Source organism: Dermacentor andersoni, chromosome 7, assembly GCF_023375885.2.
Source record: "Dermacentor andersoni chromosome 7, qqDerAnde1_hic_scaffold, whole genome shotgun sequence".
NCBI lineage: Eukaryota > Metazoa > Arthropoda > Arachnida > Ixodida > Ixodidae > Dermacentor > Dermacentor andersoni.
In genome coordinates this window covers 125,127,277-125,140,761 of record NC_092820.1, presented here as the reverse complement: position 1 = coordinate 125,140,761, position 13,485 = coordinate 125,127,277, and the positions used below count along the sequence as shown (strand labels likewise).

Here is a 13,485-nt window from a genome sequence, read left to right as displayed (position 1 = left end):
TATACATGAGCCATCGAATGTTAGATAATAATCGCTGGTGCCTGCGTGTCTTCCAGAAAGTTCCACTCCATCGGCGACGACAGACAGCGGATAGAATGATCGATTACATTCGAGAAATTTCCGATACATGCGGGCGTGTCCCATGCTGAGTGATAACATTTGTTTGACGGTGAAAAGCGGTCACCCGAAAAAGATAAACAAGTGCACGTGTCAGTACGAAGTCCAGATGTCTGGGCGACAGCGAAGGCGCCCCTGAAATGTGTCAATTACACAGTAAAACGCACCGCTCGACTCCAGGAGATGCCGCACATTAAAACGAGCCTTAGTGCATACCGTACTACATGCCGATTCGCTAAACTAACATAAAAGCCTTCTGAAAGTAAATATTACTTTACTTGAGGCCGACAAGAATGACGAAACGACAACTAGCAACGATTGCTAACTATCACTATAAGCTACTTCCACAGTGCGCGATGTTTCCCACGTCAGCCCGGCAGTGCAGGTGAGCTTGGCTCAGACGGACAACTACGCCGACATCACGAGCATTCGCTGAGCGTTTATGAAGCTGCAAGTGTGCACGGTGTGAAGTTGCGAAATGACGGCGATCTAGCGACGCACGCACAGAGACAATAGAAAGAAACTTCCCGTTTCACTGAACCAGGCTGCGCGAGTTCAGAGATCGTTTGTTTCGCTAGCTCAAACATACATTTGCGTCTTCGTCGACATTATTCATATGAGTCAGTAATGACAAAAGCAGAGGGGTAAACTGCATATACCAATACATACCTGTCACAAAGTGCAGCCCTAATCCAGGCTTCACGGCGCTGTCGATCGCGTTTTAGCGACGGAAAGCGGAAAATCCGCATTGCCCTGCTGGGATGGTCACGGGAGGTGCCGCCGTAAACGAGACACGATATTAGCATCGCGCCAAATTTCGATGGCAATAATGTTCTAGAGGCGTTCCGTGCGCGCGGCAGTGAGAATGGCAAGGCTGACAAGTGAGTGAAATAACTTTATTCGAGGTCTGGCGAGGACGCGAACTCGTCGCGCACCCGGCTAGTCCCACGTCGGGATTGGCAGGTCCAGCCCACCGGCCCGGACACGGGCACGCCGGACAGCCAGGATTCGCTTGTCTAGAACGGGGCTACGCAAACGCGAGTCCCACTTCTCCTTGCTGAACTTGGAGTGCCTCGACCCGCACTCCCGGAGCATGTGTGTTAGAGTGGAGGTCTGCTCGCTGGACGGGCAGGCGTAGTCGCGATATACGTCGGCGTAAACCGTGTGGAACGGCAAGACACGGATATGTGCCGGTCTGTAAGAGTAAGAGAAACGGCTGGCGCCCTATTCCACTGACAAGTGCAGCGCCTGCCACGGCCGTACTTCACTCACTCGAAGGAGAGAGTCGAGTCCGGCCGTGCGCCTGCCAAATTGCTTCGGTCCTCAGCCGCTAGGGCGCTGCGCATGCGCAGTTCGGCGTCGCAAAAAGGCGGATCGTAGAAACGAAGCCAAAATTCCAGAACACACTAACCATCAGTGATACTGTTCTGTTAACACTAATGCGCCTCAGGCTTAGTCTCCTGTATGCAGACCTGGTATACAGATTCAGTGTGTCGGTGTCTCTTGCAGGAAAAGTTTTTCCCAAGACAGTGGCCATGCTGGCAGACATAAGCAGAATTTAGTTGATTGCATGGCTTCCTTGTGAAACAATTCAATGGCCTCTTCCACACACATTTGCACAGAGAGCATACAAGGGCACAACATGTATCCTTGAATGTACAGAACTACACATGCAGCGCCCAAAGAAATTGTACGCACGGGCTCAAAGTACAGCCACTTCAAAGGGGCAAGCACTGGAAAATTTCTTGTTGCGATTGTGCCCAGTGGATCGTTTTTTTCTCACGTGTATGGTGGACGTGCGTTAGACAGGTTTATTGTGCAGCACTCTGGGTTCTGCAAATCCCTTGAGTATGGTGACGCGCTGATGGCAGATCGGGGCTTTGTCCTAAGTGATGAAATGAAAGCGGAACACATCCGCCTGATTATTCCAGCTTTCTCACTTGGGAGGACCAGGCTTCACGAAAAATAGGTCACCTCAACAAGGCGAATTGCATCCCTAAGGATCCACATTGAAAGAACAATAAACCACATAAAGCCATCCAAAATACTGAAGCAGAATGTGCCTATTCACCATACAGAGCACTTGTGAATGACATTGTTACAGCGTGTGCTGGGCTTTGCAACTTCAATTGTCCTCTCATTCAGAGCAAACCGTAAATGTTTGATGTAAGATCTATCTTCTAATCTAATAAAACTTTCAACTGAGGTTATTTTTCTAGATAAGCAGCGTTTGTGCAATCTATCACTACCAGTGTTTAGACATGAAAGGCGAGAGTGGGTGAAGTCAACGGCGGCTTTTTGTGCCGGCTGGTACCACTCCACATGGAGATGTTCTAACGGGCTGGGAAGAATGCAGCTTCTACATTCGGTATCTGAGTGTTCACTGTTTGTTTTTGGTGAAAACTGCGCACAATACTGAATATAAGTTACAGCAGATCAGGCTGTGTCTGCTATACTTTTGCCAGCCGCAGTCATAAGCACAGATTTGTTTATATTGTTTCTCTTTGTTGCATGAATATTCTTCTCTAGGTGTGACACTACATCACACGCTAAACAATAAAGAAAACTATGCAGAATTTTAACGATGCATTGTTTATTCGCAGTAATGAAATGATGTTTTCAATTATGTCAGTCACCATATTGTAAGCAAGGCCACAGGTGGTTACAGGGCTTGTACAGACGATTAGAACAATAAATGTGAAGAACAGCAAAACAGGCACACAAAAGTCAATGCAAAGAAAACCAGCCTATAAACAAAAGAACTGTCAATTACATTCATGCAAACAAACAAGGGTATCAGTTAACAAACTCTCACTCACATGCTATACTCCGGGTACTGAATTTGTTTTGTTGCCCATGAATTTTCTACAAGCACTCAATTTTCTTCCTGTTATGGACCGCCCAAAACTCAATTTATTTGCTTTGATTTTCTGTGCTGCCTAAAAACATGCGGTAATCTTCCAGTGCTGCAGAATTGCGAGTTTCATTGTCGTTGACCAGTGCGGGCAAATATGAACAGAAATAAAAGCTGCATATCCTTGGGAGGTTGGACTTTATAAATTCAGTACCATACTTGACCTCAAGCAGTACAGTTTTTCTCTTCGTCCATACGTAGAAGAAACAATGCTGCTTTATTTGGCAGCAGTACATTGTGAACTGCACCTGGCTGTAGCAGCCTGAACGGCCTGATTTGCATAGTTGGTAACCCTCAGTTCCTTTCTTTAAATAATACTTCCCACCGTCCTAAAGGGCAGAGCAGTCTTCCACATATGGGCACTTTATTTCTAGAATTGATTCACTGTCATCGAGACTACCGAGCCTTGCAGAGAGAAAAGGGTGGCTGTGAGAGACTACAGTGCCTATCCTTTGCACCTTTTTTCTGGTCTCTAGCTAAACTGCCTCCTTGGCCAGTGGCTCACACTGCTTTCCGTGTTCTGTCGCCTTGCCTCCATAAAAGGTATCATTCAACAAACGAGTCACTGCCTTTTCTGGATTAGTTTGCTTCCGCTTTGGCACTTTGGATGTAGTTGAGGCAGTAATTCTGAGCCAGCGACTTCATTGCCATACGTTTCCCTTTGCCCTACTGTACCTTTCGCCTACTTAAGCCGCGATTCTTCTAATATGGCCACATATTTCTGATAGAACGCTTGGCAGTACAGGCAGTTCTCGGACCCAGTACTGCTGTGAGTACCATGAGTTGGTCGGCACACAGAAGCGGATGCTTCAGGTGTGCATAGTTCAGGCGGAGATTGGCGATGCGGCGGATTTAATGTCCAATGTAGAAGTGTGCCTTCAACATCACCAAGGTCCTTGAAGGGGTGGGATTGGAAATGCTGAACAAGGGTGCTATAATCTTTAAACTTCTTAAATTCAGAACAGACTTCTTTGTGGGCACCTCTCTTTGGTGGCATTCCCTTATGGAGATTGAAATCGATCTCTTTGATAACTCCAGGAACAACATTTTTCTTGGTTACCCAGTTCCACTCAGCGCTTTTATCAGTACAAGCAGCACCGGTCAAGCCGAGGCGCACAGGAAACTCTACCTTCCAAAGTAAACCTCCTGGAACAAATGCATTATTTTCTTAGTTCTTCACAAGACAAAAAGCATTCGCGTGTTTCAGTATAAGCAGGTTTAAAAGCAGAATGGTGAAAATGTCCTCTCCCACACATCACAGTTAGAACAAATGTTCATAAGAGAATGTCTGCCTGCATTGTCGGTGCTGTTAGAAGGCGTCATGACCTGTTTTCTGGCAGCATTAAAGAGGGGAGTAAGGTGTAACATTAGTTGAGCTTACCAACGTGGCTGCAAACACGTGCAGCACATGCCATGCAAGTACAGTCTGCTGTGATAGCTGCGCCAGTGGATGTCAAGCAGACCCAAGCTTTGTGAGCCGGTAAATTAAGTGCTTGATATCTCTGCATTTGACCCTTAAGAAAAATGTGGTCCCGAGAAATGTCTTTGTGTGCCAACAGGTAGCCAACTTTTCCGCTTTCCACATAATTGTACGCTTCTGTACTCTTGATAGCATTCACTTGCTCCAGATCACAAGCCTTAGCTTTCAGAAGGTAGTAGATGATATGATGCTCCTGTACAGGAGGCCACAGGACCTGCAAAATGCAAAAAGAGCATTTCATGACCGCAACAGCATGCGTCCATGGTGGTGATTTTCATGCATGCAATGCTACTAGCAGAACAACATTCAGTAAAAAAATAAACTAGGCTATGGGTCAGTTAAGATGTGAGAGCTACCACTGGTTGCAAATCTCGCGTTGAGATAGCTGCTTGTGTATGTGTGTGTCTGTCTGCCTTAATGTTTCTTCCTAGCTGCCTCGCTGCGTGTGTATGCATCTGTATCTGCCTGTTTCTATGTACGTCTATCTCTGTGTGGGTCTGTCCGTGCATGTCTTTTTGTCTCTGTATGTGTGTATCTGTGCGTGCCTGTCTACGGGCCTCGATAGACATGTGCCTTTCTACGGGCCTCGATTACACAAAGGCCTAAGGTGGGATTCGTACAGCGGCCCTCGCCATAGAACTCCGCACCTGATTCACAAGTAAATGCCGCGAAAGTGTTCGCACTGCTACAAAGTTCTGACGCTCATGACAATCGAACTCATGCGTAACAGATTGAATTCCGTGCTCTGGCGTTAGTGGCCACGAAATTTAACAATACCTTTCAGCAACTATTAGAAACCTTTACGTTTGAAAGCTGGTTTGTGTTGCTTATCGTAACCACTGGTCAGAGGGCAATTGGTGGCGATGTTTGTTAAAAAAGTATGCAGACATTGCACAGTAGATCCGGCACGGCTCATTCTTCCGCCGTCCCGAGACAAAAAACTGACACATCAGGGCATCCGCGCGCGCGCGCTACGCTTACTCGAACCTACGGCATGCCTCCTGTTTTCAAGGTGCGGGCCGCGAGATTTTTCGAGGCACTACAACGCGGACATAAACTATGTCGCGTACTGGAAGGCTTTTAATAGTTCATGACGTATTGTCAGGCGTGCCAAGCAAACTGGAGTAGGCATAGAACCAATGTTTCCGCATGCAAAGGTAGCATGGATTTAACCGAACGGTCCGCTCCGTCTGCGGACGTTGCGCTTGCCGCAGCCATTCCCTTTGCGGCACAATCTCGCCGAGAAGCTGAAGTTCACCAACTAAATTTGCTAGCTAAAATTCACCTTCCCGTCCTTCGTGAGAACTTCAAAGAAATGCTTCGCTTGGCAGCTCGGAGCCGTTGGAGCAGCAGGTGGCGCCACCGTACCTTGAAAATGGCGCAACTCAATTTTTTTTTCTGTGTGTGTGTTCTGGTGTATACGGCAACGTAGGCAGGGAAGTGTTATGGAATATTCTCAAACACGAGGACATAGATTACGACTTCGTGGAGCTGCTGAGAGAGATATAGAAATACGACCGATTACAAATTGTATTAGAGGGCCGAAACTGCAATGCAGTTCTGGAAATTCACCGAGGATTGAAACAAGGATGCCCTGTGTCTCCATTGTTGTTCAAGCTTTATGTTAAGAGCTTAGAAAAATGATTGGAAAACAATGAATTAGGTTTTCATTGATGTTACATCTGTAACGGGCAAAAGGTGCAACAGAAGGTCTGTGGGCTGACGTTACGTACGGTAGAGTGCTACCAGCGGACAATGCAAGGTATTTGCAAACTTGCCATTATGTGTGGCAATGCATCGACAAATTTTGGCCTTAAGTAAGCATACACAAATCGGGAATTGTGTTCTTTACTGAAGAGGTGAGTAATAACTTGATATAAGTTGGACAGCAACTCATACCCAAGTTAAATCAATATGGAAACCTGGATGCATGCATAAATGAAGAGCCTACTCAAGCACCCACCAGGATAATCTGATAATGAAGGGAAAGCGAAATGCAGCAGTGATGAAACGTAGATCACTTGAGAACCATAGAGAACCGTTTTGTCGACAACTTAGATCATTAAGTAGTTCATGGTGTAATGGGTAGAGTATCGTGCTGCTGTGTTGACAGAATCGTTTTCGAAACCAACCGTTTGTCCAACTTGGGTCACTAGATATGTAACACTGAATCTCGCCCATTCTTTAGTGAACATTTATCCCCCCCCCCCCCCCCCACTGGGTATGTGCGGATTTTTAATGAAAACCTTGCGAAAAAAAAAGCGTATTCACCAAGCTAAATGCAGTCGTACAATCGCTGTAGTCGACAACAGACGTGTATGCAGGCGTAGCACAGGTGCGAACTTCCATACGTGGGTCCAAATTGGCCCATTCACAAAGCACGCCCGTCGCAGATGCCAACGTAAAAAGGAAATTGTGCGATAAGGGGTTAGCGATCTCATAAAGCAACTCTCATCTGCGCCTACCGACCAGCCGCCGGTAAGCGATGAAACGTGCTTTCTTAGCGAATCGGTTTTGAGGTAACGACTTTACGCGGGGATAACGGGTGCTTTATTGTTGCCGGCGTGGTCCGATAGCCCACTTGAAATTGTGCAGCCCTAATTTTCGCGTATGATTGTCCTAGGCACGCGTTGCTGCCGGAAACAACCGTGTACAGGCGGATTGTTGCAGTTCAGCAGGTGCGTAAAATGCGGCAAGTTGTGTTTGTCGAGGCTTTTCAATATAGATCGACGAGTTGGTTTTTAGGTGCTCGTGGAAGTACTTGCGTTGTGTCTCAGTGGCTAGAAATGCGGTACCCCTCCAGGTCGATATCCAAATCTGATGAGTAATTTGCCATGTTACCTGCATGCCTACATGTGTTGTCTATGTTGACAGTAAGCGTGCACACGCTCATAGCTTGTACATTTTTTCTGAAGCGCTTGCGGTATTAGGCTTTTTTCGTGTAAGATGAAAGAACACGTTTAGACGCCTCAACTTAGTGAAACCTGGCGTTGTTGGACAATTCACTGTCGTAATGCGTGTTATTATCCCCAGTCTGCCTATTATCTTTTTGCGAAAGACTGCCTATTTACAATTATTTACGAATTACAAGCGAACGGAGAGGCAAACGTCAACCAATGTGGCTTCATAACCTGCCCGATATTTCTACTTCCTCGTCATGTCAGGACGACAGCAAAATGTCTTTTTGTCTTGACCTCCGTGAAAATATCACTGAAATATTACTGCGCGGTTGCAGTAAAAAATTAATTTGCGACGCTGCGATACCTGTGCCCGAGGTTTCTCATGTTGTTTGCGGAAGGAGAAGCTATGTACAAACAGACGGGTTGCAACTCACTCATACAGGAAGCCAATGGGGTGACACGTAAAAAGAGAAGAAAAGGCGAGCTAAGTCGCGTATACGATTGATGCGGTTATGGCGAGGATTGTTTGAAGGCGCAGAACGGTACGATAAAACACGTCACTGCATAAATAATCGGGCATCCACTCGCGCGGGTGCAAAGTCACAGTAAGACTTAACGAGAGTTGTAAAGGCCCAACAAATATTGTTTTGCAGGTCATATTGTGCTTGACAGCCGCCTGCTTTGAAGAATGGAGTCTTTGTCAGAAGAACGCGCTGCAAAAGATGCCAACGAGGTGAGCAACTTCCACAAAGTTTGTCTTGACATATGAACTGTCTTGAAATATAGCGCAATGGGACGGAACAACAGAAAGGAAGACCGAACACAGGCGCCTGTGTTCGTCGTCCTTTCTGTTCTGCCTTCCCATTGAGTTATGTTAGAAGGTGGTTCTCATGTCAAACTACCAACTAGCCAAGCATTCGCCTCTTTTGTCTTGACATTCGGAAAATTCAGGGAGAGTTCCTAATAGTTACCGTACTATGTGCTATTGTCATTTTAAGGAAGGCGTAACAAAAAAAAAAAGGTTCCTTTTTTTAGAACCAACGTCAAAGCAGTTTTACTGCTGTTTTTACGTTGCAATGCGAGAAAGCTTAAAGACAAAATAGACGGCGTCCAGCGAAACAACCACTGTTCTGGTACAGAGCAGTTGGAGAACGTGGAACCGTGTTTGTAAATGCGTACGCGGTCAAAAAAAAAAAAAAACCAAAGAACAATAGAGCAATTTAGGAGAAGTGGAGGCAACAGCTTCAGCGCTAGCGATGACAGACATGCCTTCTTAACGCGACCCCAGCTGGAACTCAGAGGCAACCTTATTGAGGTGTTCGGAGACACCACAGCGCACATATATTGGACGCTTCACAGGTTTGAAGGTTGAGGACAATGAGTCCTTGTGACTAGTCGCAGTAACAGAGAATGAAGCTCGTGGTCACCACGTTCGCAAACGATTAAAAAAAAACGATGTGGTGATATAGCGGTAAAAAGAAAAGCTGTCGAATTGGGTCATAAGCGTCTTTACGGCTGTATGTATGGCGAACGGGTGCCCCCGTGCGATGAAAATCGTTACAGCTATCGAAAAACATCTAGAGAGGCCATGACGTGTCCACAGTGCTTGGGTCTGCAGGCTCTGTATGGTGCACAGTTTAGACTTGTATGTATTAGACAAGGCTGGTAGACTGTATCGCAGAAATTCGACAAAGAAAGTGTCGTGTATAGCTTTAACGTAATATGCGCGGAAGGTTCTCACGAATTTCCATCGATGAACTTAAACACATCCTGCATGCACATTAGTTGCTACAGAACTGCTTGTTGGCCTGTTTGGTGTTTGCTAAAAGACATGTTTCTTTTTGCCGCAAGTTAAAGCACACAAAAACGGAAGACAAAAGGAAGCTCGTGTTGTCTTCTGTGTATCTTCCTTTTGTGCGTGTTTTAACTTGCAGCAAAAAAAAAAAAAAAACATGTCTTAATGCAAATTGTCTTTTTTTACTTTCGGGTAACGTCCCTATACGGCAGAGTAGGTTATCAGGTACATCGTAGTGGAAGGCCCAGCATTCATTTTAACCACCTGTGATTTCTTTAACTTACACCCAATGCGCTATACACGAGCGCTTTCGCATTCCGTCCACACCGGAATGCGACATACCGGTGCCGGGATCGAACAGACGGGCTAGTCCACAGCAGCTCAACACCTTAGCCACTGAGACTTGAAAAAATTTCGATATCAAATGGTAGTGTATTCTGCCGTTATAAATGCATTAAGTCCTCAGAAGTACGATTCTGTGATTCCGCAGGTCTTGAAAAGTAAGAAATACATAATGAACGAAATGAAACTCATAAATACATAATGAATAATGCTCATAATACATAATGCTCGCGGTCCGACCACAGAAACCTTCCGGCGGAAAGTCCGGGGTGCCATTGGCTACGCCGATAGTGACGTCGTTTCTCTCTCGCAGCAGAGCACGGGTGCAGCAGTCTCTCTCCGACTTCGCAATAGGTCCAAAAATATGTCCCTGTATTTAATGAAATGAAATGTGCGGCCCCGGTGTGTCACTTGGGAACTACAGTGCATAACCGAGTCATGAACACTGTGAATAACGCATTACGAAACACAAATGCGTAACATAATTCAGAAAGAGTTTGATGAACCCGCTGTATTAACACAATGCAACAGTCATTACACTTTTGCATGATGGTGATTATGCGAAGCCAAATGTGTGGCATTTGAAATAAACACTGTGATAAACCCAACCCAAACATCTGCGTAACCTCATTAAGAAACACAAGGACGTAACCAATAACTGAGAAAGAGTTTAATAAACCGTCGGAATTATACCAGCCATAAAGATCAGGGTCCCACATTTCAACTTTGATGGTTTACCATCTGTGCCGGGTGGGTGCATGTGCTGTTCTTTTTTCTTTCTTTAATTCAACATTTTACTCAAAAACGCAGTTCACTTCTCTGAAGCTTTCGTTTGCTTCATTGTCCGTTGGCTCCACTAAACTGCATTTTTTTTTACTTACGCGAAAGGGTGTTTCTTTCTCACCTGCAGGCGCAAACAGGCACAACTACAGCGCAGGGCGTCTACCACGTAGTATACGGCCTGTACGTTACCAAGACCTTTACGGAGAAGAACCTGCGGTCCGCCTTTTCTTACAAGCCCATTGACGAAGACGTCTTCATCGTCGGTTACCCCAAATGCGGAACCACCTGGTTGCAATTCATCGTTTACAGCATCTACACGGGCGGCGCCGGTGGTCTTCCCAGCGCAACAGAATGTCGAAAGACGATGGCGTTCCTCGAGATTTCGGGTGCCGAGGGTGCGATGTCTATTCAGCGACCGGGAATCATCAAGAGCCACCTACCGTTCCACTTGCAGCCGTACTCCGCGAAAGCCAAGTACATCTACGTCGCGCGGAACCCGTACGACTGCTGCGTCTCCTTCTATCACCACACGAAGTACCGGCCGCGATATGACTGCCAGGACGTCACGTTCGACCAGTTCCTTGGCATGTTTGTCCGCGGCGAGGTCGACTTCGGCGACTACTTCGACCACCTCCTGTCCTGGTGCGAGCACCGTGGTGACCTCAACGTGCTTTTTCTAACGTACGAAGAACTCAATAAGGACACACCGGGGTGGGTCTTGAGGATAGCCGACTTCCTCGGAAAAGAAGAGTACGGCAACAAGATGAGCGAACATCCAAGCGTTCTCGATAATGTAGTCGAGCTGACCAGCTTCCAGAACATGAAGACCATCAACGAGGAGTTCAGGAACTGGCCATCGGAACTCGAGGCACTTCCGGACGGAACGTTGACGGAAGCCACGAGGTCGACAAGGAAAGGTCTTGGCGACTCCGTCAAGGAGCGGCCGACGGAAGATCACGTCCGCAAGGGAATCGTTGGTGACTGGAAGAACCATTTCTCGCCCGAACAAGCCGCAAGGATGAAGGAACGAATTGCACTCAAGACGGGCGGAACCGACGTGGTGAGTCTCTGGAAGGGCGCGGACATTCCTTAAGTATCAGAGGCGCAAGAATAAACAACTGCACTGTTGCTGTCGTTGCCGGTGTTGGCACATTAGTTATTGGCGAACATTGCAAAAATACGCATTCCGTGTATTTCCGCGCGCATTTCGGCGTAGGCGTCGCATCCAACCGTATTCAACATGTTTTCAACGTATTCGGAGAGGTTCGAATCATCTGGCTTCCCGCAAAAATTACTAGATGGAATTTTCGCGCTAGCGGATTCAGGAGCTGCAGGAATGTCCAAGATGCGAATGACGGGCTGTGCAAGGATTTGCCTAAACTTTGTCATTTTGACTTGAAATGGTTCTTGAATTTGCAAATTTAAAATTTTCAAGAAAATATTGTGCCACAAATGGAACGATGCGCGATGACTGCGCTATCTGGCAAAGACTAAGTTATTGGCTTTGTTGAGAAATCTTTGAGTGTGCTTGGAAATAGATTGTCTACTATATGAAAATATGCAAATAATGTACAGAGAGTGAAATGAGGGAAGGAGCAGAATGGTAATTGCCACCAAAAATGGCACAACATCTTCTTACTCTTTTTTATAGGAAGTACAGTATGGAAACATAAGTTGAAGATCGGAGGAAGTGCAAGAAAGAAAGAAAGAAAGAAAGAAAGAAAGAAAGAAAGAAAGAAAGAAAATAAGGGCGGAAAGCCGCAGAGACAAAGAGTGATAAATAACTTAGCGGGTTGGTAGTCGCAAGCACAAACATTAGGCGAATTCATGTACGAGAGTTTCGGAGTGGCCGTTTTAAGAATTCAAGGTCAGGCCAACATTCACCGTTGTAAGGAGCCGTTTTAGGAAGCCGTTTAAAAAAAAAGCCAAGATACTCGGACCATGGCCGTGCGTTTTGTCACAGTACTTGGAATCGACTGGTGTCTATGACAGCTTATAGAGTTGGTGTACACCAAGTACACCTTGGTGTATCTTGGTGTAGTAGCGTACGCGCTACTAGTGCACTCTCTATTTATTTATTTCTTGTTTTCACTCACGTGACTTCTCCTAGTGCAGGGCAACAGACTGGGCATGCGTCTGCTTAACCTCACTGCCTTTCCGTGCTTCTCTCTCTCTCTTTCTTTCTAGCGTCAAACAATAAATTGTATATTGTATGCTGACGGAAAATCTTCAGCCTTAATTTGTATCTATGAAGTTGTTTTATTTGCTGTACTTTGTATGTTTGAAATTTTTATGGCATGAGGCTCTGCGTGGGGCATTCTTATGGTTCCTATAGCTTTTTTTTTTTAGTGATTGAAGATTCGTGTTAGTGTGTTCTGGAACGTTATTCTAAATAACGGTAAGTTTCGTATTTTCGATAAATAAGGGACGGACTTTTCGTGAAACTAAATTCTTGTGCGCGCGCTGAATGTTTCATTTTCAGCGCAGCTCACGCGACACAAAAATTTCCTGTAGACGTCTAGCAGATGCTTTAGCAGAAGTATGATGAAGTCTTGTAGTAGTCCCGGCAAGCAGTGCTTTAGCTTATAGGCGTCTACAAAACGTTTTATATCGAGCGCTATTGCTAGGCTTGGTGATGTCTTGTAGGTGCCTAAACTCAAGAACGCACTTAGACGCCTATGAAACTTCATTAGTGCTTCAAAGCCCACTTTCAGGCGTTGTTTCAAGAATATTTAGACACCGATTAGGCATTTTAGCAGTGCTTTAAATGAGCATTGGCATAGCATATTCTACTTTTCACAGTACTTTTATCTGTAATATGTAATAATTTAATGCAACATCTTCATTGAAGGTCCTCGAACTCGGAACCACATACCAAACAGTTAAAAGGCACAAAGCACAATTATTTGTTTAGTAAACAGCTTCGGGTATCCTTTCCCAAGAGGTGTATGTGTCGTAAGGAAGCTGCGCCACGTGGAAGCGGGACATAGGGACATTCTGGCAATCCCTCCAGCTCGCTTGGCGGTATGCGGTGCGACTACATTGCGCAATGTGTGGCAGCGCAGAAGGCTACCGAGCGAGTTAGGGACGCGCGTCAAAACACTTCGAGGTCCTACTCCCACATAATCACCTTCTGCGTCTCGACATCATGACG

General features: G+C 45.9%; 1 protein-coding gene across 1 annotated transcript; it reads left to right on the top strand.

The window, feature by feature from the left end:
- The first annotated feature begins 7,987 nt into the window (after nucleotides 1-7,987).
- On the top strand, nucleotides 7,988-12,549 carry LOC126533870 (sulfotransferase ssu-1-like). The gene is made up of 2 exons (XM_050181064.2): nucleotides 7,988-8,144; nucleotides 10,459-12,549. Exons 1-2 carry the CDS (start codon nucleotides 8,100-8,102, stop codon nucleotides 11,422-11,424), a joined length of 1,011 nt encoding a protein of 336 aa, XP_050037021.1. The 5' UTR covers nucleotides 7,988-8,099; the 3' UTR covers nucleotides 11,425-12,549.
- The last annotated feature ends 936 nt before the right edge of the window (nucleotides 12,550-13,485 follow it).